The sequence below is a fragment of the Ailuropoda melanoleuca genome, chromosome 6, assembly GCF_002007445.2.
Source record: "Ailuropoda melanoleuca isolate Jingjing chromosome 6, ASM200744v2, whole genome shotgun sequence".
Taxonomy (NCBI): Eukaryota; Metazoa; Chordata; class Mammalia; order Carnivora; family Ursidae; genus Ailuropoda; species Ailuropoda melanoleuca.
The window spans coordinates 90,483,553-90,506,966 of record NC_048223.1 but is presented as its reverse complement, the minus strand read 5'-3'; the positions used below and the strand labels follow the sequence as shown (position 1 = coordinate 90,506,966).

At 40.8% G+C, this 23,414-nt stretch overlaps 1 protein-coding gene across 3 annotated transcripts in view; it reads right to left on the bottom strand.

Annotated features, from left to right (window-relative positions):
* The window catches only part of LOC100475173 (WASH complex subunit 2-like), a 51,718-nt gene that overhangs the window by 20,394 nt on the left and 7,910 nt on the right, over positions 1–23,414 (bottom strand). For 2 of the 3 annotated variants that reach the window (XM_002926239.4, XM_002926240.4), the window contains exons 5-19: positions 22,114–22,287; positions 19,525–19,618; positions 18,692–18,750; positions 17,436–17,483; positions 14,673–14,783; positions 14,046–14,133; positions 13,412–13,483; positions 12,589–12,707; positions 12,070–12,127; positions 10,804–10,863; positions 10,221–10,412; positions 8,146–8,273; positions 6,579–6,665; positions 3,729–3,830; positions 1,835–1,966 (exon numbers count right to left, since the gene is read on the bottom strand). In XM_002926239.4, coding sequence (XP_002926285.2) covers positions 1,835–1,966; positions 3,729–3,830; positions 6,579–6,665; positions 8,146–8,273; positions 10,221–10,412; positions 10,804–10,863; positions 12,070–12,127; positions 12,589–12,707; positions 13,412–13,483; positions 14,046–14,133; positions 14,673–14,783; positions 17,436–17,483; positions 18,692–18,750; positions 19,525–19,618; positions 22,114–22,287 — 1,524 coding nt within the window. The remainder of the gene's footprint in view (positions 1–1,834; positions 1,967–3,728; positions 3,831–6,578; positions 6,666–8,145; positions 8,274–10,220; positions 10,413–10,803; positions 10,864–12,069; positions 12,128–12,588; positions 12,708–13,411; positions 13,484–14,045; positions 14,134–14,672; positions 14,784–17,435; positions 17,484–18,691; positions 18,751–19,524; positions 19,619–22,113; positions 22,288–23,414) is intronic. The other variant, XM_011233622.3, reaches the window with a different exon arrangement.

Here is a 23,414-nt window from a genome sequence, read left to right as displayed (position 1 = left end):
ATAAATAAAATCTTAAAAAAAAAAAAAAAAAGCTGCTAATGACCCTTAAACCACAGAAGTCTGAATCTGACCTTTAGAAAGCATTAAGGGAATCCCACCTGGCTATGCTCTTCAAACACAGGAACTCCTGAACACTTCCTTAAGTGGTCCTTTGTTCTCTATAGGGTTTTGCGAAGCAAAGTGGGGTCCACAAGCAGCAGATGTTATACAGAATTCTGGTTCCAGCTCAGACTTTCTAAATTAGACCCTACATTCATAACAGGATGCCCAGGTGATTTCTTGACATGTCATGGTTTGAGAAGTGTTCCTCTGGTGTAGTGAGGCTCTCCCAGGAGAGCTTTAGAAAATTCCAGTGACAGGCCATATACCAAACCACTTAATTCAGAATCTACAGTAGTGGAATTAAGTAAAAGTACTCTTTTAAAGTTCTCCAGGTAATTCCAATGGGTAGCCAAGGTTAAGAGTCACTCTTCTAGAATCCTGGTTATCTTTACTCAGCAAGTACTGTTGTTCCCAGCTTTAGCTAATACGATTGACCCTTGAACAACATGGGTTTGAACTGCATGTGGATTTTTTTCAATAAATATATGTATAGTACTGTAAAAGTATTTTCCCTTCCTTATGATCTTAACTTTTTTTTTTTTAAAGATTTTATTTATTTATTTGTCAGAGCACACAAGCAGGGGGAACAGCAGGCAGAGGGAGAAAGCAGGGTCCCCACTGAGCAAGGAGCCCAATGCGGGACTTGATCCCAGGACCCTGGGATCATGACTTGAGCTGAAGGCACATGCTTAACCAACTGAGCCACCCAGGCGTCCCAACATTTTCTTTTCTCTAGCTTGCTTTATTGTAAGAACACAGTGCATAATACATGTGTACATATAACATATAAAATATGTGTTAACCAACGATTTATATCATCAGTAAGGCTTCTGGTCAACAGTAGGCTATTGGTAGTTAAGTTTTGGAGAGTCCCAAGTTTTATGTCAATTTTCAACTTCACAGGAGGTCAGTGACCCTAATCCCCACATTCTTCAAAAGTCAATTGTATTTTTATTTTCCCTGAACCACTATAATACTATGTAGAAAAATTCCACAGATAGTTGGCCATTACTACAGGGAGAACCATCACTAACAATACTAAAAAGAAAAAAAGTGGAAAATCCATCATAAATTCGTATGTTTGAGTAGAAAAAGCAAGTTATGTTGTATTGTTATAAGTTGCTTCTAATAAAAAAACATTAATATGCCTATAATTTCTCCATCCACAACATACCCTCATAACTTGCCCCAGTGTTAAAATAAAGAAAAGCAATTATTGTAATGCAGGAAGATTTTTAATGCTCAGGGTTTGTAATATATATTTAAGGTCTTTTTCTGTACACCTAAATCAGCAGCTAAACCATATTCGCTACTGGCTTTGCTAATCTATATCTAGAGAGCATATAAAAATATTGTTAAGACTCATAAAAAAGGAGTTAAACTTGCCTGGGATATTCCTACCATGTCTAGCTACAGTTCTTGATTAATGAAACATAATGATCATTTAACAATATAAAATAGTCCGAACTCATTTGAATTGGCATATATTATAATTTGAGGGGCATATTTATTTTATTCTCAACTGTTCTGAAAACATTGATCTTTAAGTTAATATACTATACTAAATATCTTTCTTCAAGAAAAAAAAGAGACAGTTTTGTGAACATGGTCTTTGGTGACTAAACTTCACTGCATATAAAACAGGTTAGAAGAAAAATGTTTAGGATAGCCATAACTCTTAAATTCCATCAGACAACCTCCTGCTCTTCTCCAGGAGAAACTTTCAACCCACCTCCTCATCACTGCTGAACAACAAGGCAGATGCTTTTTTTCTGGAGGGCTCAGACGGTTTTGCTTTTTCTTGGCTCTGAGTTAAAAGAGATGATGACTGCTTCTTAGCAGCTGTTGCCCCAAAAAGATTATCCTGGAAAAACAAATGGCAGAAGAGTATGACAACTTCATATACATAAAACAAAAAACAGGACAATCTTCCATTCAACTTGTTAGAGAATAAGTCAAGTACAGAATATATATAACACCTTAAGGGGAAAAAAAAAATCACAAAATGCCAGTAAATCCCACTTCTCTCTTACATATAACCCTAAAACGGTCTATAATCTTCTCTAACTGTATTCTCCATCAACAGAAGGGAAACAGACGACATGGAATTCAAAGGCAAAACACTCAGGAGACAGCAGGAGGAGGAAAAGGTCACAGAAATAGGAGGAAACCTGGCCCCACTAAGGCCTGCTGCGGGTGGGCTCTCCAGGCTTATCAGTGAGAGCAGTCCAGCCCGTGTGACAGCCAACAACTTGCACACCTTTCTATGAATTAGAAAGCAGAGCCATGAATTAACAGAGAGAAACTGGGAGCTTTCTCCAATCTCTCACCTACAAAAGACACACACCTGGGACCCAGAGAAGGCATGGCTTGTGTTTCTGGTTAATTTTAAAGAGATGATACAAACGAAGAAATAGTTTACTAAATAAAATCACTGGCCTACTAAAGAGCTGATTCTCATAGGTTCAATAGCATTTGTCGATTTTTGTATTGTCAAACATTCCAAAAGTCTATTAAAGTATTTTCATTAAGGTAATGGAAATAAAATCATCAGAGGGCCTGAACCCAAGTTAGACAGAAAAACACTTTTTTTTTTTTTTAGGCGCCCCGACAGAAAAACACTCTTAACAATACACTACAGCAGGTGAATAGTCCTGAAATGTAAAGATTCGATCAAGGGAGCCTTTAAGCAGAGTGTGGGAAGGTAGGAAAGGCCATGAGAAAAATAAACTGGCACCCAATGGAGCTTCTCATGACAACAGTGAACATTTCCTAAGCACTTACTATGTGCCAGGTATAGTACCAAGAGCTGTACATGAGTTGTTTCAGCTACCACAATGACTCCACATACTATTAAGCCATATAAGATTTGGGAAGTTTAAGTTACTTGCCCAAGGTCCCTGATTAGCAGGTGAATGCAGGGGCCTGGTGCCAACGCCCATGAGCTTGGCCACTGCACAGTACTGCGTAAGAGGGAAGGTTTGGCTTGTCTTCCCTCTTATTTCCTTCCCCCGCTTTGCTCTCTTATCCAGGGTAGGGAAGAAAAACAAGGTGAGGACATAGCTGTCTTCTCCTATTTGCACTTTATCCAAGACGTTCTCATAGGTCATTAGGTATAACAAAGATCCATCCTCTGAAAAGTATTTCTTAAAGGCAGATTTTAAGAATGAAATCTAAAAAGCCTTCCATAAGAGCTGGGTCAAGAATCTAATGTCCATGGAGCACCTGGGTGGCTCAGTCAGTTAAGCGTCTGTCCTCAGCTCAGGTCATGATCCTGGGGTCCTGGAACTGAGCCCCACCGCAGGCTCCCTACTCAGCAGGGAGCCTGCTTTTTCCTCTCCCTCTGCCCCTCCCCCCCCAACTTGTGCATATGTGCACACTCTCTCTCTCAGATACATAAAATCTTGAAAAATAATAATAATCTCATGTCCTGCCCACTGTACAGCTGGGAGTCAAGGAAGGAGTCAGAGACAAAAAAATTTTTTTGTTACATAAGCCTCAGATAGTTTGGTGGCCTCTCTACCACCTTGTTCTACTGTATGAGCTTCCGACTATAAAGCGACATCGGCAACGGTTTTCTACTCAGCACACACTTATTTATCTTGCACTGCAGCAACGCCAGTTACCTCTTCATCTTCATCATCAAAAAGCGAGACCGACGTGGGGAGTTTGCCAGGCAGGGGAGATGCGTCCTTTGACTTACTCACATTTTGAGAAGAAAACAAATCCTGTTGGATCAAGATTAAAGTTCCTGGTGAACAAGACAGATCAGCTTCTAAAGAGTCAGTTAAATCTAAAACACTGAAGACCATAGCATGATGGCTGCGTGAGTCTAGGTCTCCCTGTGAGAGGGAAGCTGGCTGAGAACACGTGTCAGTTTGCCCAATGGGTGTCCCACAACTCCCCGCGTGTGAGAAGGAAGAGGCCCATGTGGAACTCCAGTGGCCTCCCTGGAACTCTGAGGTTCATAAACTCCCACATGGACAACATGTTCCAATAGATCTCTTATCACGCTAAAAAAGTAACGGTGACTTCCTTTTTTTGCCCAAAGAATCGGAACAATTAAACAGATTCAATAATGGAAGCAGAGGCCAGATTCCCAAATTACTTGCATCTATGATTCTGTTTTATTTACCAACACCCTTCTCTCCCCTTATAAACGTATGATACTATTTCTTCCAAATAAATACGAATTCGGATTTTATTTCACGATGTTTCATATTCTATCTGAACTACAGCTAAGAGATGTTGCAAAAGACCTAGCAGACTCTGAAGAAACTTTCGAAATGCAATAGTGTCAGCCTATGATGCAAACTGAGCTGCATGAACTAGAAACATAAAATAGGACACCTATTCCCTTAGGACAGAAACATCAACAGCCAAGGGCCAGACAATTAAGTAGGACAAGAACACAGTTTCTGAGACCTCTCCAGGTAATTTCTTTTTATTATGGCATCAACGCCTACTCTCAAACACAGACCTAATGAATTCATTAACTGAGAAGCACTCTTCTCAGCCCGGCGGATTCGCCTGGACCCCATGGAGTCCCACAGGTCTGTCGAGGTAAAGAGGGCACATGGGGGGAGCTACAGGCTCCCATGCCTCTCCTTTCACTTACGGAAAGATTTCTTCGTTTCACTTTTCCTTGCATAAGCACCCCAACAGTATCCAATGAAAGCAGTCTATGACAATGCCACAGGACAAAACCTTTGGTGGTGACTGTGAAACCTGCCTGCAAATTCTTATTCACTCCTACCATGAAGAAGTAGAGTTTGCATCCCTGCCCTGGAATCTTGGCGAGCCTCTGTGACTACCCTGGCCATGCTGACTTCCGAAGCTAGGTTACAAAAAGCAATATAGCCTCTGCACAGTTCTCTGGGGGAATATCACGCCGAAGCCCCGCGCCACCACGTAAGAACCCACGTTCCCTGCAGTTGCCACGCTAGGAGACCACATAGAGATAGAGAGGGGTGCCCCTGGAGCCCCAGCTGTTTGAGACTTTCCTCCCAGCTACCAGCCATAGGAGTGAGAGGATTCTCAGCCCAGCCACCTTCAGACGAGAACCACATGAGAGACCCTAATTGACAAGTGCCTGGCTGAACCCAGTCCAGTTCTAGAACCATAAGAGATAATAAAACTTACTGGTGTTTGAAGCCACTGAGTTTGGGAGTGATTTATTTCAAAGTAATAAGGAACTGGAACACCTTTTAAGTCACTGAAATTGCTCACATTTGGTTTTTCATGTAGTCCGACAAGTACTATTGGCTTATCAAGTGCCAAGCACTGGCCTAAGTGTTAGAGGTACGAGGAGGAAACAAACGTCCTGCCCTCATGGAGCTTATTCTAGTCGGGACTGAGATAATGAACAAGTACACATGAAATGTCACATGGCAACACATATCGTGGAGAACAACCAAGCAGAAGAGAAGGCAAGGAGTGCAGTGTGGCGAGTGCTAGCAGGCTTGCAAGCATGCAAAGAATTGTCAGGAGAAGCCTCAAAAAAACTGAATAAAGTAAGGAAGCAAGGCATCCAGACTCTGGGAAGAGCTCTCCCAGAAGGCAGGAGTCAATGGAGGTGTGCTTGAGGATTCGGAAGCCGGCAGCGCGGGATGAGACCAGAGTGCAAGGCCCCACCATGCTGTGCTCATGTGTCGGGAGTTTGGCTTAACTGGAGTTTGGTTACTTCCTATCTTCTGTACACTGGCCGTCAATGAAATATAAGCCTCACGGGTTTTATTTACATCAATGGCAGTCACTCCACTTCCAAAGAGTTGTACGTCCATCCTGGCTGTTAGTGCAAAGTAACCAAAAAAGCTTAATCCAGAGTTCACAATTTCTTGAAATTACATGTAAAGTTCTGCCATGTCTCTATATTTTTCTGTGAAGGGGATTTATGACTGCCCATTACATTCTCAGACAGGTCTCTGAACCCCTAAAGGACCAGCCTGAAATTGGTTCCGAAAGGACCTCAGCCTGTGAGAGCCAGAGCAGTGACACTTCTGAGAGGGGTGTTGTTCCCCTAGAAAGATGTTTCCAGACAGGAACCCTCAAGGATCGAGGCTGTCTGCAAGCACTCCCGGAACACAAACCGTTACTGGTCAGAAGATACAAGGTTATGCTAGGATACATACCATATGGCACTAAGCCCATTATTCAGTGAGACTGAGAAAGGAAACAGTGGGTTGATTTCTGTTCTGGTACAAGCACCTCACTGCATTGTGGATCAACAAAGAGCCTTAAATTTGAGCATCCTGAAGACAGCATTTTTCTCCCAGGAGATGCACTGGATTCAAACCCAACAAGTGAAAAGTATTACTACACATACTGCTTTCTAAACACCATGTGTTCTCAAAACATTTAATTTCAAAGAAAGTATTTTATAGAAGGTCTTATACCTCTACTGAAAAATCCTGATTTAGAAATATTTTATCATATCCAAGGACGAGTTCCCAGAACTCAGAAAGAGAATTCCATACCTCAGAGTCCTCTTCATCTGAAAATAAACCTTTTTGAGTCTTTATTTCTGGCAAGAGCTTGGGACTTTTGCTGGAAGGAACGGTAACCTTTGTTGGAAAACAAAAACAAAAAACTGAGGGTTAACAACCAAGATAACTGGAAATGAGGGTTTATTCAAACATTCATTTGGAAAACAGACTGAGTCTCCGCTAGGATTAAGGCAGCAGGCCATGTGCCAGGGGATAAAGAGGCCGCAGACCTTAAACGTGTACAAAGAATTAATGCAAAAGAAGAATCATGAGAAAGAGTTTAAAAACTGGTATAAGCTAAGAAAGGAGAAAGAAATCGTTCCTCGATAAAGTCAATTTCTCAGGACAGACAAAAAGCCTGGACACAGGAGATGGTACAAGCAATGACAGTCCAGGCAGAGGGAACTGCCTAAGAAGAGAAAAACAAGTTAAGCCAGAGGGCACACTGGCGGATCAGGGTATTCAGTACACAAATGGGACGTGCACAGTTGGAGCCAGCAGAGGAAGGTGAGCCAGCCCTAGGGGCTGCCAGGTTCTCAATGGTGGGACACAGGTGGTCGGCAGTGGGAAGGTCAGGGTTTCATAGAAAGGACACACACAGGTGCTTCAGAAAGAGGATGCTCAGGGCACCTGGCTGGCTCAACTCAAAGAGCATGCAACTCTTGATCTTAGGGTCATGAGTTCGAGCCCCACACTGGGTACAGAGATCACTAAATAAATTTTAGTTAATGTGCTGCTGAAGCAAGCACAGAGATTACTAAATAAATAAACAGGGGTGCCTGACTGGCTCAGTCAGTTAAGCATCCGAGTCTTGATTTAGGCTCAGGTCATGATCTCAGGGTCCTGGGATCGAGCCCTGTGTCAGGCTCCATGCTTAGGGGGAGTCTGCTTCAGATTCTCTCTCTCCCTCTGCTCCACCCCCTCGTGCACATGTGTGTACACACTCTCTCTGTGAGATAAATAATCTCCAAATAACAAACAAATAAACTTAAAAAAAAGAGAGAGAAAGTAAGAGGACAGTTCAAGCTATGCAGGATACCAAGGAAAGGGACAGCAGCCAGAAGAGCTTAAAGGCTGATGGGGATGCATCCTGCTGGCCAAATACAGCTTCATTTAAAACAAACAAACAAAAACAATGATGCTAATGGTTTATAATTGGTTGAACAGAGAATCCATAATCCTATAGTGATAACTTAAAAAGCAGGAAAGAAAGGGGAAAGCAAGCTCTTCGGTTCTGTTTGGAAAAATGTTAGCTAATGTAGAAGAAATGAGAGAATTGGAAAAACATTCTTTTGTACCCCTTAACATGATAACTGGTTCAAGAACAGATCATCAATGCAGGTAAAAAAACACTGAGCATGGAGAAGTCCAACAACTGCTCAATCTAGTAGGTATTTGGGTGTTCGCTGCATTCTTTTCACCTTGCTGTATGATTAAAGTTCTTCACTGTACACCTGAAAAGAAACACCACTTCCCTCTGGATTCCAGACAAACTGACAAGATGCCCCCAAATCAACACTTAACGAGGCTTAACAAAATAAGTCTCCTTCCTGCTCACCTTTTTCTCTGCCTTTGCTTTATTTTCATCTGTCCGATTCACAGTGGCTTCTGGCAAAGCAGCTGCTTTTTCTTTGAACAGATCTCCTTCCTCATCATCAAAGATATTGGCAGTGGATTTAACTTTGTCTTTAGAAGAGATACCACAGCAGAAAATTATACTCAAGTCAAAACTCCCACCACCAAATTCATAGATTAAAAATTCTTCCCTCCCAAGGAATAAATAGAAAAAGAATATTATTTTTTGATTAGTTATGAAACAGTATCAAGTTGGAATTTTTCAAAGAACACAAGAACAGCTCAAATGAAACACAGGACCAGTGGTTTAACCACCTGGCTCACACACTCATCCAAGCAGCAGAGTCCTAAGCTTAGACTCGCTTGGACTGGCATCAAAGGTAAATAGAGACCTGAAGAAAGAAAGATCATTTAAGAAGCAACCACCCTAGGAATCTGAGAAGTGAGGATTGGTTCCTCCTTTTAAAAAGTCAAACTACTGGGGCGCCTGGCTGGGTCATCAGTAGAGCATGTGACTCTTGATCTCGGGGTTTTGAGTTCAAGCTCCATGTTGGGTGTGGAGATTACTTAAAAATAAAGTCTTTTTAAAAAAGCAATAAATAAATAAATAAAAATTAAAAGTCAAACTACAGAGACACAGAAAAGCAAATACTGAAATCTCCCCCCTAACCTCACCTGCCCACCCAAACAAGACAGCCATCGGAAACAGTTTAAAACACACATCTAATTCCCCCAAAGATTATACTGACACACTCATTTTGGTGATGCACAAATAAGGCGATAAATGATAACTCTAATAGTATTTCTTATGATTTATGTTTTTCACTTAATGTACCTAGAGAATCTTTCGTATGTCAATGTACATAGACGTCATCTTTTGTTACACTTCACCAAATTCCACTGAACAAGAGACCATAATTGACCCTACTGGTCAGTACCAGGGCAGTTTCCAGCCTTTCACTATCACGAGCCCTGCTGTGCGGAATGGGGTGTGTGTCACTGAAATGAGGACACTGACTTGTGAATGACCCAGGAGAGCAGCAGCTGCCAACTTATTCGTGATTCTAAATCAGTTCCCACCAATATCCACTAGGTGAGAGTCCTTCCAGGCCAAGAGAGGCACAACCACCTTTATTCACTGTCATTTTAGTCGGCCTAGATCTGAGTGTTTCATGCATCCATTTGCACGCTTTCTAAAATAACTAGGTGATGAGTTCTCTCAGGTTTCTGCTTCTATCCTTACTTCTCACATTTACCACTGGAAAAGGAGCTAAGTCCAGAGAATGTGTTTCTCACTGAATCCTGGTCCATCTAGTCTTTAGAAGAAAAAGTCCTCTTCTCATGTTGCTGGAAACTGCGTGCACCTAGTAGTCTATCCTTCTTTTCCAGAAAACCACCAACACTTAGTGGCCAGACCAGCAATCTCTGCCCACCAGGGAGCCTGTTAGAAATGCAGAATCACAGGCCCCACCCCACACCCCCTGAATGTGAATCTGCATTCTGACAAGAGTCCCAGGAGAGTCATCTGCACATAAACAAACAACTAATTTAAGAAGAGTGACTTCATGAACTTGTGGGCTTAAATTTGAGGGAAGAAGAAAGCCAAGGGGCTGAAAACCCTGCTACATAAGAAAGGTCAAGGTTATGTGGGCTTTCTGGCACAGAGAAGAGAAGCTGGGAACTGAACAGCTAACATGTGGCATTCTGCTCATAAAATTTACTAAGAGCTGCCAGAAGGAAGTGTGATTAAAATTTCCTCTGTAACTCCAGAAACGTCACAACCAGAAATCTTCAGCACATATTACAGGGGAACAGATTTTAGCTCTCCGTAGGCAGATAATCCTAGTAATTAGTTTCCAAAGCAGGAAAGATTGGTTCAGAAAACAGAGACCTCTAAGGCCCCACGACTACGGAAGCCAAGATGCACTCTATGATAGGAATGCTTGAGGAGGGATCCTGTCACTGGAAGACACAGAGAACCTGACAAGCCCCATGTCCTTTTCAGGTCAACATTCTCTCCCTGGCTCAATTCCCCGAAAAAGAGGCTGGAACAGGTACCTGTTTTGGAAGGTTTGCTGCAGGATGCCGCAAAAAAGTCATCGTCGTCATCGTCATCGTCAAAGAGGCCAGCAGGTGCTGGAGGGTACGGGCTTTTCCCTGGAGTGGGCTGCTCAGGCTTCTGGGGCTCCTTGGGCTTCTGGGGCTCCTTCAGTGATGGAACAGAGGTGGCACCAAACACATCAGTGTCCCCTGTGGGTGGAGGGACAGGACAGCCACAGCTGTGAGCCAATGGGGGTGGGTCTCCTGACTTTACAGAGAGAAAAAAAAAAAAAGGACCACCCACCAAGAACATTTTCAGTTCATCCACAAAACACATTAACAGGACCAAATAATCCCCATCCTTTACTGCTACAGAACGTCCCACGATGCCAATCACCTGGTCACTAAAACACAAGGAAGTCCAAGGCCACTGACTTCTAAAAGAATATGCGCTAACACCAATGAATGAGCTCTTCCTGTAGGCCACTTGTTTCCCTCTGAAGCTCCTCCTACTCTCCAGCCAGCACGTAGAGGACAATTTTAAAGAATGACAAAACAGTACTTATTTGGTTTTGAAAACACAAGCCTTAAGTCATGATACCTAAAAATACAGAAACAGCTCCTGCTGGGATTTTCTTTCCAGGTTTGGAGGATGAAGACACTAAAAATGAGAAAGAAAAAAAATAACCACTTCAGAAAAGATGACTTTTCTTGTTAAATGCCCCTTACTGAAATAGGTACAACACAATACATCGCTCATTGGAGACCTTTAAAACTACTTTTTCCTAAAACAACCATTTTAAAACTCCTTAGCCTTATAGCTCAGTCTTCTTTCTACCTGCCGTACTTTTTTCTTGGTACTAATATAATCTAAGCTGTGATTCTCACGGACGATCACCCTGAGTCTGGTCAAACAACCACTGGGGTGGGCTGGAGAGGCCGAGGAAGGGGTCAAGCACAGAAGGGAAGGCAGAGGCAGAGCAAGCAGGGCTCGGTAACAGTTTGGGCTCTGTGCATTCCAACTGGAGAACCAGCAAGTAGAAGAGAACAGCAAAAAATGTGAAATATCAACAACAACAACAATCAAGACAGTAACAGTTAAGGAGGGAAACTAGCATCTACCGATGCCAGAAAGTAGAGAGCAGGAACGGCAGGACATCCAGCCAGCCAGTATCACAGCGAGTCCAAAATCTGATGACTGGGGGCCCAAGGAGACCGCTCACGTCAATTAACTTATTCCCAAATCCCAAGAACTACCACATACCTAATGGAATAAAATGTCAAGTTTTTTTTTTCTTTTTCATGTGTGCGCCCCAGATGATTCTGATGCACACCAGACAATGGAATCACTGACCTCCAATTTATGTGCAGAACTCTGGAAGTGCTTTTTTGAATCAAACATGATTACATTAAAACATCCTCAACACTGCTACGGAGTGCTTTTCCTGTTTGACTGTTTATGAATTCTCTATTGAGAGAGACAAAGGAAGGCATGTGATGTAACGAGCAGTGGGTATTATGTAAGACTGATGAATCACAGGCCTGTACCTCTGAAATCAATAACGCATTATATGTTAATTAATTGAATTTAAATTTAAAAATGTTTTAAAAAAGTAAAAAATTTTAAGAATTTAAAAAAGAGGCAAAACTCTGATGTGGGTTTACAGATGGTATTTTTGTCTTTTCCAAGACATGAATTAGTGAAAATGAGCTGCTCTTAACTAAACCAAGGCGAGCAAAACCGCTTTCTGCCTAACAAAGAAGCAAGGCTTGGGAATAACTTCAGGGGTCCCATGTCCTACTGAGAAATTAACAGTTTTGGAATTCTGTTCACGAATAAGAAGAGTCAGCCTCAATCCAAACTTACCTGTATTAACAGAGGGTCGAGCTTCCCTATCCTGAGGGGCTTCTGTGAAGAGGTCACCCTGGTTGCAATAAAGTACAGGACACGAAATTTCAAAAAAGCAAAGGAAAATGTAGCTGTATTTGAGGATTTCTAAAGAAAAGTACCTTGTAAAGTTTAAAGATACATATTTACTGTTCTGCCAAAAATTTAGTTCCAAAGTGAAAACTATGGCAAAATCAGACCCTTAAATAGTTTAGGTCTATCCAGGAATTAAGTACAAACATGGAAGAAGAAAACAGACAAGGCAAGGAACGATCACCTGATCAAGTAAATTATTCACTATAAACACTCTCACATCCTCTCTCCACCTCACAAAGGGCATCAGGATACAGTATTTTCTCACTTTGTGATTCTTAGTTCAAAATCTCCCAAACTATGAGAAAGTAGAAGCAACCTGCAATCTAAGAAGCCATTTTTTCCCTACTAATTGTGGACGCATGACACAACTAGGGAGAGCTTCACTCATTACCATGGACTCACCTCCTCATCGTCATCATCGAAAAGTCCCTTCCCTCCACTGAACAGGCCCCCTCGAGAGCCAAATGGGGAGAAATCTTCATCGGTCAGCTTGGGGGGTACGAATAAGTTGTCCTCTTCATCTAACAAGCAGAAAGGGAATGTTTTGGAGGGAGAGTTAAAGATGGGCTTGGAACTCAAACTTCCAGGGTTAGCCTTTAACAACATCTCCAAGACTGGCATGGAATTATCTAACCATATGTAACAGGAGTACTTCAGGGCCAGCAGTCTGAGGAATTTCACACACAAGTCATTTAACAGTGCAACGAATCCCTTAAAAGGCTCTCTGGGTTCCCACCCTTAACTCTGTAGGCGATCCCTTTCATCTAGATTTGTTTCTCTGGAAGCAAGTACCTGAGATTCAATTGCCTTTAAGACCTATCCCGCCAAGAATCTGGGAGAAGGAAGGGCAGATTGAACAAAGATCTGCAGACTGACACAGTCACAAGGAGGAATGTAATGGATGTTACTGTTAAATATGAAAGGCTCTGATATATTCTTTATTGAAAAGAAATGCTAGAGATCCCCAGTTTCTATTCCTCCGGAACAATTCTAGAAAGACAGTTAACGATTGCTATAAAACTTTCTAATTCAAATCCTTACAGCATTGTGGCTGCACACCCAACTCTCCTCCCAGCATCCCAAAGCATACTTTTAAATGTTTTGGAAATGAGAATAGAGACAGACCCCGTTTGTCGGCATTTAAAGTGGAATTCTATGAATTACGAAAATGATATTCCTGAATCAAGGACCTCCTAACATAACAGAATTGAGGGGAAAGGCTTACCATCTGTGGGAGTTTTCCTTTCCTTCTTTTCCTTCAATGTCTTCCGAGGTTTTGCTTCTCCTGGGGACAAGGCTTGAAGAGTATTTCACAGTTTTAACCATACACAGTCTACCCTTAGTATTTATAGACTAACTTTTTACACTTATGTCTGTCACCCTTGTGGCTCCGAAGCTAAGAGCAAGACATTCAACTCTGTGTCTCAGCTCTACCTTAGTGCTTCAGTCAGTACCTCACTGAAGCTGAAAGAATCATTCTGACATCATTCCATCCTGTTCAGTCACTAGAATATACGACATAATACATTTGTGTTTAGTCAAAATATACAGAGTAAATACTAATTGAGAGATTTCTAATCTGGGGCCTGTGATTGTCTGGGGCATCTGTTAATCCCCTGAAACTGCATATAAAAATGTTATACAGATGCGTACATGTGCATTTTTCTTACAGATGTGTACATGTGCTTTTCCTTGGGGGTCCCACAATGTTCAGTTATCAAAGAGTCAATAAACCAAAAAAAGAACAGACCTCTCATGCCTCAGTAAAATTAAACAGGAAAACATGTTCCCAGTGAAGCCCAGCAAAGGGTCCTGCACTTCCCCCCCCCCAACCCTGTAAACTCATCTCAATGACATACTTGTTCGCTCCTCTTCCACCTGGCTTGTGGCCTCCCCTTTGATTCGAGCCGCCAGCTCATCAGCAAACGACGTAGGTCTACTTTTTTTCTACAGGCAGAAAAGATCAAAAGTATTACTGTTTTTGGTAACCCACAAACTAGTATAGTTTACTTTTGATACCTAACAAAATTATGTAAACAAAGGCAAAGGAATTGAACTGATTAAAAATTTAACTAAATGAATTTAAACATATGCACCCTATACAAATCACTTGAGAAACAGGACTCCCTTCATAGGGAGATGCTCCGTATTTGCTTATTTTGTTTAAATACTTTACTTTAATCCTGGAAGAGCCAGATAAGAAAAGTACGATGAGGAACTGAGGGTGGGAAAAGGAAAGGAGTATTAGGGTCTTAAAACTCTGGAACTGAATAGACTTGAATGATCAAACTTGTAAAACTGTAACAGTTGGAAGAGAAAGTGGTCCTTGTGAGGCAACGTGATGCTCAACCATTACTTTCAAAAGTATAAATGTACCAGTATAATGCAAAATGAGACAGTTATAAATATAAATGACAATAAAAGTAATGAGTCCTCAGCACCATTTCTAAAACCTTGTCAAGAGCATTAACTGTAGTCTTTCTTACAGGTCTAGTATTTTCTTCAATGTCCTCAATATCTTCCTCCTCCTTCTCAGAGTCAGCGAAAATGTCACAGCCATCATCATCCTCTTCTTCATCACTCATTTGCGCAATGTGCTAAGAGTATAAACCTCGAGATTAGAACTAGGAGATAAGGTCATCAAGCTGAAAAAGAGATACTGCCTCTTAGCCTATAGGCAAAACGGTGACAGCCTGTCAAACAAGGGGGGTGATGATGGTGATGTAGCGAAAGTCCCAAAGCAATAAATGTGCTAGAACAAATAACATACAAGATTTATTTTCAGCGCAAATACTATACACAGAATAATAAACACTGAAATATGTAAGACATCTATCACTGGAGAAATGATAAACTAAATAAGCATTGTCTCATCTTGAAAAAAATACTAGTAATTAAAAGGAATGAGCTGTAAGAACTGCAGAGGCATCCAAGGCATCAAGTGGAACAAATGTTGAATGAGAAACTGAGCATGATACCCTGCCCCCCACCCAAACACCCACCTCGTTTCTAGGGACACGGATATATTTGAAAAAGCAAAGAAAAGCACTTACACTCCCAGATCACACCAGTTAATGTGTGGGATAATGAGGACTGGAGGGTTCAAACTAAGCTTTATCTGTGAAGTTCTAATTTTTATAAAAGCAGCCACTGGTAGGTATCATTTGTATAAACTGTGCGAGGTACTATGCTAAAAGCACTTTATTAGTTACTTTAATCCTTACAACCCTGAGGCTCGCTGGGGCACACAAAACCAGTCTATCTTTAACAATACAAATAAATGGTTAGGCCAATGCTTTTAATCACTGTATTGTATTATTTAAAAGTCTGACTTTATCAATCTTAAATAGTAAGTTCCATAGAAATAAATATCCTCTAAAGACCAATTATTAAATCACCTCTGTGAAAACAACCGGGAAAATAAAAGTATCAACCAAAAAGTATGAAATCCTTTATTTGGTAGTTGAAAATTTTTGTGAAAAAAGATTTCCCAGTTAGGAAACTGAAATGCAAATTGGGACTATCTCAACATGGACGGGACTGGAGGAGATTATGCTAAGTGAAATAAGTCAAGCAGAGAAAGAATTATCATACGGTTTCACTCATCTATGGAACATAAGAAATAGCACGGAGATCGGTAGAAGGAAGGGAAGAATGAAGCGGGGGTAAACAGAAGGAGGTATGAAGCACAAGAGACTATCGACCCTGGGAAACAAACTGAGGGCTTCAGAGGGGAGAGAGGTGGGAGACTGGGATAGACTGGTGATGGGTATTAAGGAGGGCACATATTGCATGGAGCGCTGGGTGTTATACGCAAACAATGAATCATGGAACACNGGAGGTGGGAGACTGGGATAGACTGGTGATGGATATTAAGGAGGGCACATATTGCATGGAGCGCTGGGTGTTATACGCAAACAATGAATCATGGAACACTACATCAAGAACTAAGGATGTACTGTATGGTGACTAACATAGCATAATAAAAATTTTTTAAAATTAAAAAAAATTTTTTTAAAAATTGGGACTATCTCAGTATACCACTGTACGTATATTATGGTAGCAAAAATCATAATCCCAGTGATGAGATTATAGGAAAATCATTACGCATGATCTGTAATGAGACAATAATATCAAGAGCCTTTACTCTAATTCTACACCATCTCATTCCTAAGGAAACAGTTCACATAAACAAAGGATTTTTGTGTATGGAAATACTAAATGAAGCATTATCTCAAAAATAAAATCCTGGAAATAAACTAATTCCCATATAAATTTAGAAGCTACGAAAGTATCACTGTATTACCACGCTTAAAATAACAGAGTTCACAAAGCAAATTACGAATGATTCAAAATTTAAGAAAATACTTAAATATGTTAACATAAAAGAGCAGAAAATATACTATGCATATCAGGAAAAGAATACATCCTTAGAAAGGCATATAAAAATTAAGACTGCAGTGCTAAGACAGTAGGATTAGATTTGTACCTTTTGAGTGTTCCTTAACCTTATTGCTATATTGTTTCAAATTTTAAAATAGGGGAGGGGGAGATTCATGTGAAATAGTTCAGCTTGAATAACTGGGCCTTCTTTTAGAGGCTCTGTTTCCCTTGTTTTTCACTTCTTTGTTTTCTAAGAAAAACGAGGATAAAATATAAAGCAAAACTAAACAAAACAAAAAAAAAAACCCACAAGGCAGTAGTTAACTTGAAAACATGAAATGCTTGATGGAAAATTGGCTGTAAAAATAAGGAATAAATCCTTACTTTTCCATAAGTCATTCTAAGTAATTTTATTTTTTTATTGTTTTAATTCAAATATAATTAACCATAGTGTTCTATTAGTTTCAGGTGTACAATATAGTGATTCAACAATTCTATATGTTGGGGCGCCTGGGTGGCACAGCGGTTAAGCGCCTGCCTTCGGCTCAGGGCGTGATCCCGGCGTTATGGGATCGAGCCCCACATCAGGCTCCTCCGTTGGGAGCCTGCTTCTTCCTCTCCCACTGCCCCTGCTTGTGTTCCCTCTCTCACTGGCTGTCTCTATTCTCTATCTCTGTCGAATAAATAAATAAAATCTTTAAAAAAAAAAAAAACAATTCTATATGTTACTCGTACAATCCCCTTCACCCATTTCACCCATCCCCCCATCCAGCTCTCCTCAAAAGTAATCTCAGCATATATTTAGTACATATGCTATGCTTCAGTTAAAATTTTAAAGCAAAGTCACTTTAGTACATGAGACTCACCTGGTTTTGATCATTGTCACTATGATTAGCAAAATCTTCATCTGACTCCTTTAAGGGAAAAAAAAAAAAGGCTTTGTTGTTAATACAGGATTTACTCACAAGCACAGAAATGATTTCAGGTCTAAGTCTCTGGGGCACATCTATACTCGGTCTCTTTGTACTGCTTGCTGGTTACCTGGAGTGTCAAGGTGCACATAAAGTGGATAGCTGGCAGTATCACCAAGAATTGTCCAGGCTAACAAGTAATTTTTGTGGTTAATTTAAACATCTCTAATAATGTGCTCATACCTATCTGCACTATCATTGCTAACCTTTGAATTTAAAGTAACAGTTGCAATTTAATTAAATTATCACAAGTTGGTTTGTGTCATTTTACACTTCAGACTTCACTCTCTATATTCCCTCTAAGATAACTACTACATCAGCCCCAAAAGGGGGAACATCAGTGTTTCCTACCAGCAATTAAGTGAAGAGTTGCATCGAATGCTAAAAGCACAGAATTCAGCTAAAGATCATCAGTTACAGCAAGATTATTTAGGAAAAGCTTATTTCCTACTGTTAGGTGCTTTGTTTGGAGGGCCAGCGGAAGGAGGGCAAAGGAGGCGGACTGTGGAAAGAGGGGAGGAGGAGAAGAGAGGGGCATACATACAACATTGTCTCCTTTTAGGAATCCACACTCAAGAACCATCCTGCATACATTAGTAACAAACATTCTGTCTCAAGGAACAACCCCAGATACAACAACGATCAAGGTCCCCAGACCCCAAAGCCTGGAGCAGGGAGTCAGATCACGCTCTGTAGGTATGAAGATACCAGAGCCAGCAGCAAAGTGAAAATGTAAGTGAATGCTTCAAGCATTCTTCTGGTCTGGGTTTTATAGTATAAAAAAGTTTTAAATATGGACTTTTTCCCTAAAATTATTCCAAGATAGAATGTACTCAAAGACTGCATTGCAGGCAGATTCTACCAAAATATCTAAGCTGTCCCCCCCCGCCCCCGAAATACACTGGTAAGAAGAGGACTTGGTGGGGAGGTGGCAGGGAGGGGAACAGTACAGGGATTAAAGCAGTTTTCCTTTTGTACACAAGACAAAAAGGAAACTCAATCCCAGGGGAAAAAACCTCAGACTATGGCTACTATCACTGTTAAAAAATTTGTGAAAAGAGATTGCTAATTCACAAATATTTATTTAGCCTGCTAAATACTCCCTAAGGTTCCCGCCCTCCATGACCTGGAGACACCAAACAAGCCCTTACCTCTTCTTCATTCTCTTCACTGTCTGCAATACTGCCACGATCGCTGCCTACAGACCCCTCTGGTTAGAAGAAAGATAAAGCATTATCGCCAATATTCATCATAAAACATCCTTAGTTCCTTCTCAAAATCACAAACCACCGTACATCAACATCACAGAGATTTTGATAAAAGTTATCTATCCACATTAAATGGAACTAAAAGTATCTTCCTGTGGTGAGGAATAAAACATTTACATAGCCTTAAAGGATCTCCCCACAAGATACTAACTACAAAAAAAGTTGATTACCAAGGGGAAAAACTGGCCTGTACTCTTCAAAAATGTCAGAGCTGTAAAAAGCAAAGGCTGAGAAATTATATCAGACTAAAAGAAGACCAGAGATTTGACAACTAAATGCAGTGAGTGATCCTGAACTGGAGCCTAGACCAGAGGGAAAAGAGCCTGTAAAGAACGTAACTGGGATAACTGGCAAAATCTGAAATATGACTGAGGATGAGCTAACAGAATTATGTCCAGGAAAATTTCCTGACTTTGAGAATATACTGTAGCTACATTGAGACTGTCCTTGGTCTTAGAAAACATACACAGAAATATTTTGGAGTACCAGGGCAAGATGTCTGCCTCTCTCAAATAGATTCAGAAAAAAATGTTATGTACACATAGAGAGAAAAATCAAACAAATGTGATGGAAAGTTAACAACTGGTAAACCTGAGTGAAGAGTATAGAAGAGTTCTTTGTACTGTTCTGATAACATAAGGTAAAGTTTGAAATTATTTTAAAATAAAAAGATATAAATGTTAAAAGTAACAAAAATATTTGGCACAAAAGAATACCTTCGCTAGACAGCTCTCCGAGACCTACATCTTCCTGCTCCATGAAGAGCTTTGACCCAATTAAATAAGGTAGAGGACGATCAATGTAGAGATCCTGTAAAGATTGAAAGATAACAGCCATTAAAAATATTCAGGATGAAAAATATGTTTCCCACTTGACATCTTGTTCCATCTGACTACCCCAAACAAGTTACATAATGAGAGTAAAGAATAAGAAACTCAGAGGGATTCAAAGTACAAAAAAATAAATAAATAAAATCACTGACTTTTTTAAAAAGTCAAATCCTTAGGTAAAAAATAACAAAGAATCACACAGAATCTCCCTTCTCAAGTGCCTAGTTATACTCAAAATGGAAAGGCACACACAAAGTTAACCAGCAGTAATCAAGTAAGTGTCAAAATTTCACAGTAACATGTTCAAAAGGAGGACCAAGGAAAGAAACTGGAAGTCCTGGCCCTGCCTTCCTCCCCTAAAATGCCCTGCTGGTGAGCAAAAATCAACCACTCAACCAATCGATCTTGAGAATCATCCATAGTCCTAAATTTGGAAAGAAGCACACTGAGTAAATAACCCAAATGGGTGGGTGTGTCCAGGTTTGGGAGTGGGAGCAGGTGGGGACCAACAGAGGGATTCCTTCACATGCAGTGGAGCAAAGAGAAGGCTGAACAGAGCACATAAAGCACGGGCTAGGTAAGAAGAGACAGACGGCAACTATACAAGTATCTACAGCCAACATAACGAACTAAAGGCACATCCAAAAGACTGATGAGAACCTGTCTTGGAAAAAAAATGACCCAAAGAAGGAAAGAATACTATCCTCAGCAGCACCCACTGTATAATTTAGAAAAATGAAGTTGGTAAATTAAGACCAGATCATAAAACAACAGAATGAAATGAAGGACACTGTATATAAGAGAAAACCTGTTGGACCTCCTTCCATTCCCATCCTCTACTTCTAAGTTCCACCCAACACATGTATTAAAAATTTAAGTTCAAGAAAGCACTCTACCCCAGGACAACCTCCCATCTCCCTCCCCCAACCCCCCCCCAAAAAAAACACACAAACAAAAAAAACGGATCTATCCTTTACAAAGTAGGGCATTTAGCCACCATCTCTCTTCTGTATTGGAAATACCCTGGGGGTGCAGGAGAAAACAATTCTGATGCTTAACACAACAACAGAGAATTTGGGAAAGTTAATGTAAAGGTTAAAGACACCACAGCAACTGGGGCGCCTGGCTGGCTCAGTCGGTAGAGCGTGAGAGCAACTCCTGATCTCGAGGTCATATGTCTGAGCCCCACGATGGGTGTGGAGATTACATAAATAAATAAACTATATAAAAAAAGAAAAAAAAAAAAAAAAAGCAAGAGCAACCAATTCGATCCAAACAAAGGAAGTACTAATTGGGCTAACCGTGACTCAGAAGGCATTCCCATGTCCTCCAGTAGAGGAGAAGTGGTGTAGGACTCGGAACTAACAAGTGTGGCCCAGGCAACACACTTGCCCAGGGGTCCACTGCTGACTGCTAAATCCCTATAGTGGGAAGGCAAGCTAGCAAGTGTACCAGCCAGCACAAAGGGAACAGCCCCAACATGGCACAACCCGGAAGCTTGAATTGGAAGAGAAGCATGCAGCAAAACGAATGACCAGAAGAGCTTGACTCTGTGGCATGTTTCTTTCTTTCTTTTTTTTTTTTTTTAAGATTTCATTTATTTATTTATTTGTCAGAGAGAGAGTGAGCACAAGCAGGGGGAATGGGAAGCAGACTCCCCGCTGAGCAAGAAGCCTGAAGCAGACTCAATCCCAGGACCCTGGGATCATGACCTGAGCTGAAAGCAGACGCTTAACCGACTGAGCCACCCAGGCGTCCCTGTGGCATGTTTCAATTCATAAAGCACTTGTGTGTCACAAGGACTCTCTCTCAAAATCAATATGGCAACCTTTTGTGTTTACTTCCGCGTGGCTGTGCTGCCCCAAACGTCTCCTCTGCAGATCTAAGAGAAAGTAATAGTAAAGCAGTAACTACTTTCAAAACTAATAGTCTATTCATGAACGCTCATAACGGCTTTATTCATCCTAGCAAAAACCTGAAATCAACCCAAATCTCCTTCAACACTTCTTTTTCTCTTTTTTTAAAATTCTTTCAACATTTCTGCAGTTTCCCTTAGCACGAGCTGCAGAGACTTCAGGTTCCCAACAATCTCTCCCTCTCATGAGCCTCCTCCTACTTCAAAACACAATTCAAGACTCATCTGTACCCTCATTTCCTCAGCTAGAAGTCAGTTCTCTCTCAGAGCACTTACGATGGGGACTCATACAAAGGTCTCCTCTCTCCACCAGCTGGTAATGCTGTAATAAGCATTGTGAGAGTAGGAGCCATGCCCTGTACCTTTGTACTCCCCTACCCTGGCATGCTGCCTTGTACCAATGTTCAGGTAAAGCAAGTCTTTCCAACAGAGTCAATATGAGATTGCTAAGTGCCACACTCGCTTCCTAAAAGTCAAGCCCATGTCTTCCTAATTCTGTGCCCAACTGAAGTTCCCAAAACACAAGGGTAACAATAAATATCTGAACTGAATGTCTTTACCTTTGGTTCAAGGATCAGTTCCACCCGTTCATTAGCATCTTCTTCTTCAGAGTCTGAGTTTCCCGCTTTTATATCTAGTTGCTCAAATGCACTGTCCAATACTTGTAAACCATAGTTCACAGCCTCCTGAACTTTAGGAATCAGATCTACTTCCTTCTGTTCCCGGGTCTTCTCCTACAAAAAGACAGTGTTCAGTACGGCTCTCCAAAATATTGATACCACCATCATAAAACACAATAAAAACAAAAAGAAATCAATTAAAAATGTTAACAAAAGTCAGATTCTGAGAAATGCCTCAACAGACTTTGGAGTAAGTTTTAAACCCCAACTTTGTCACTTTCCGGACATGGATCAAACTACGTAAGGTCCGAGAGTTCCCAGTTCACCATCTACAGAAACAAAAGCACAACTCTGGAAAGATGGCTCAGTAGGTAACCTATGTAAAACTCCCCTGCCCGTGGTTGGTACATCACTCCCCCGCACCCGGAGGAATGAAGGGCCTAGACTTTCAGGTTCATCATGACTGGATCCCACGAACCTTTGTTAATGGGACTTTGGGCAATTTCAGAAGTTAAGACTTAGAAGAAATACTCCAGCCAGAGATGTCATTTTTCAATTAGTTAAAATACAAAAACACCTAGTAATTATGGCTATTTTATAAATTTCTTTCAAACCAAGAGAGGGTCAGCTCCATTTCTGACTTATCCTGTACCTCATCCTAGGACAGTGCCTCCATCAAAAGTCTGTACATACCACCAACCTGCTGAAAATACTCCACAGGCCTCCATTTCCTATAACACCAGCTCTCAGTGACAGTCCCCTCACTCACTCAACTATGTCATCAGTTGTGAGAAATATTGAAAAGAAAATTTAGTGTCATTTCCCCTCTTCACAAATTTTCTAGAAGTTGATACATAATTATAGAAAGAACCTAACCACACAGTGCTGTTATGAGGGTCAAAGGAAAAACCCTACGAGTTTATTATACTTTTACCTCAAGCATGGAAGTCTTTCTAATGAGGCTTTTTTTGTTCTGGCTGCATCTTTTTTCCGCTCTGGTATGCTTGGTTCCAGTCAAATAGCTAATACTGCACTAAGTGTGTGAATACATGTTTGTGAAATAAATACATAGCTTTTTAAAAATAATACACTACACATTTATCACTTCACATTGAACCTGACTTGGTGCAACCATATCCACTGCATTTAAAATATATGATTAGCAAATCATTTGAGGATCATTAAAAATAACTTTTTTTTAAAGCTGAGAATAGGCAGAACTGTAGGTGGTTTCTAATATC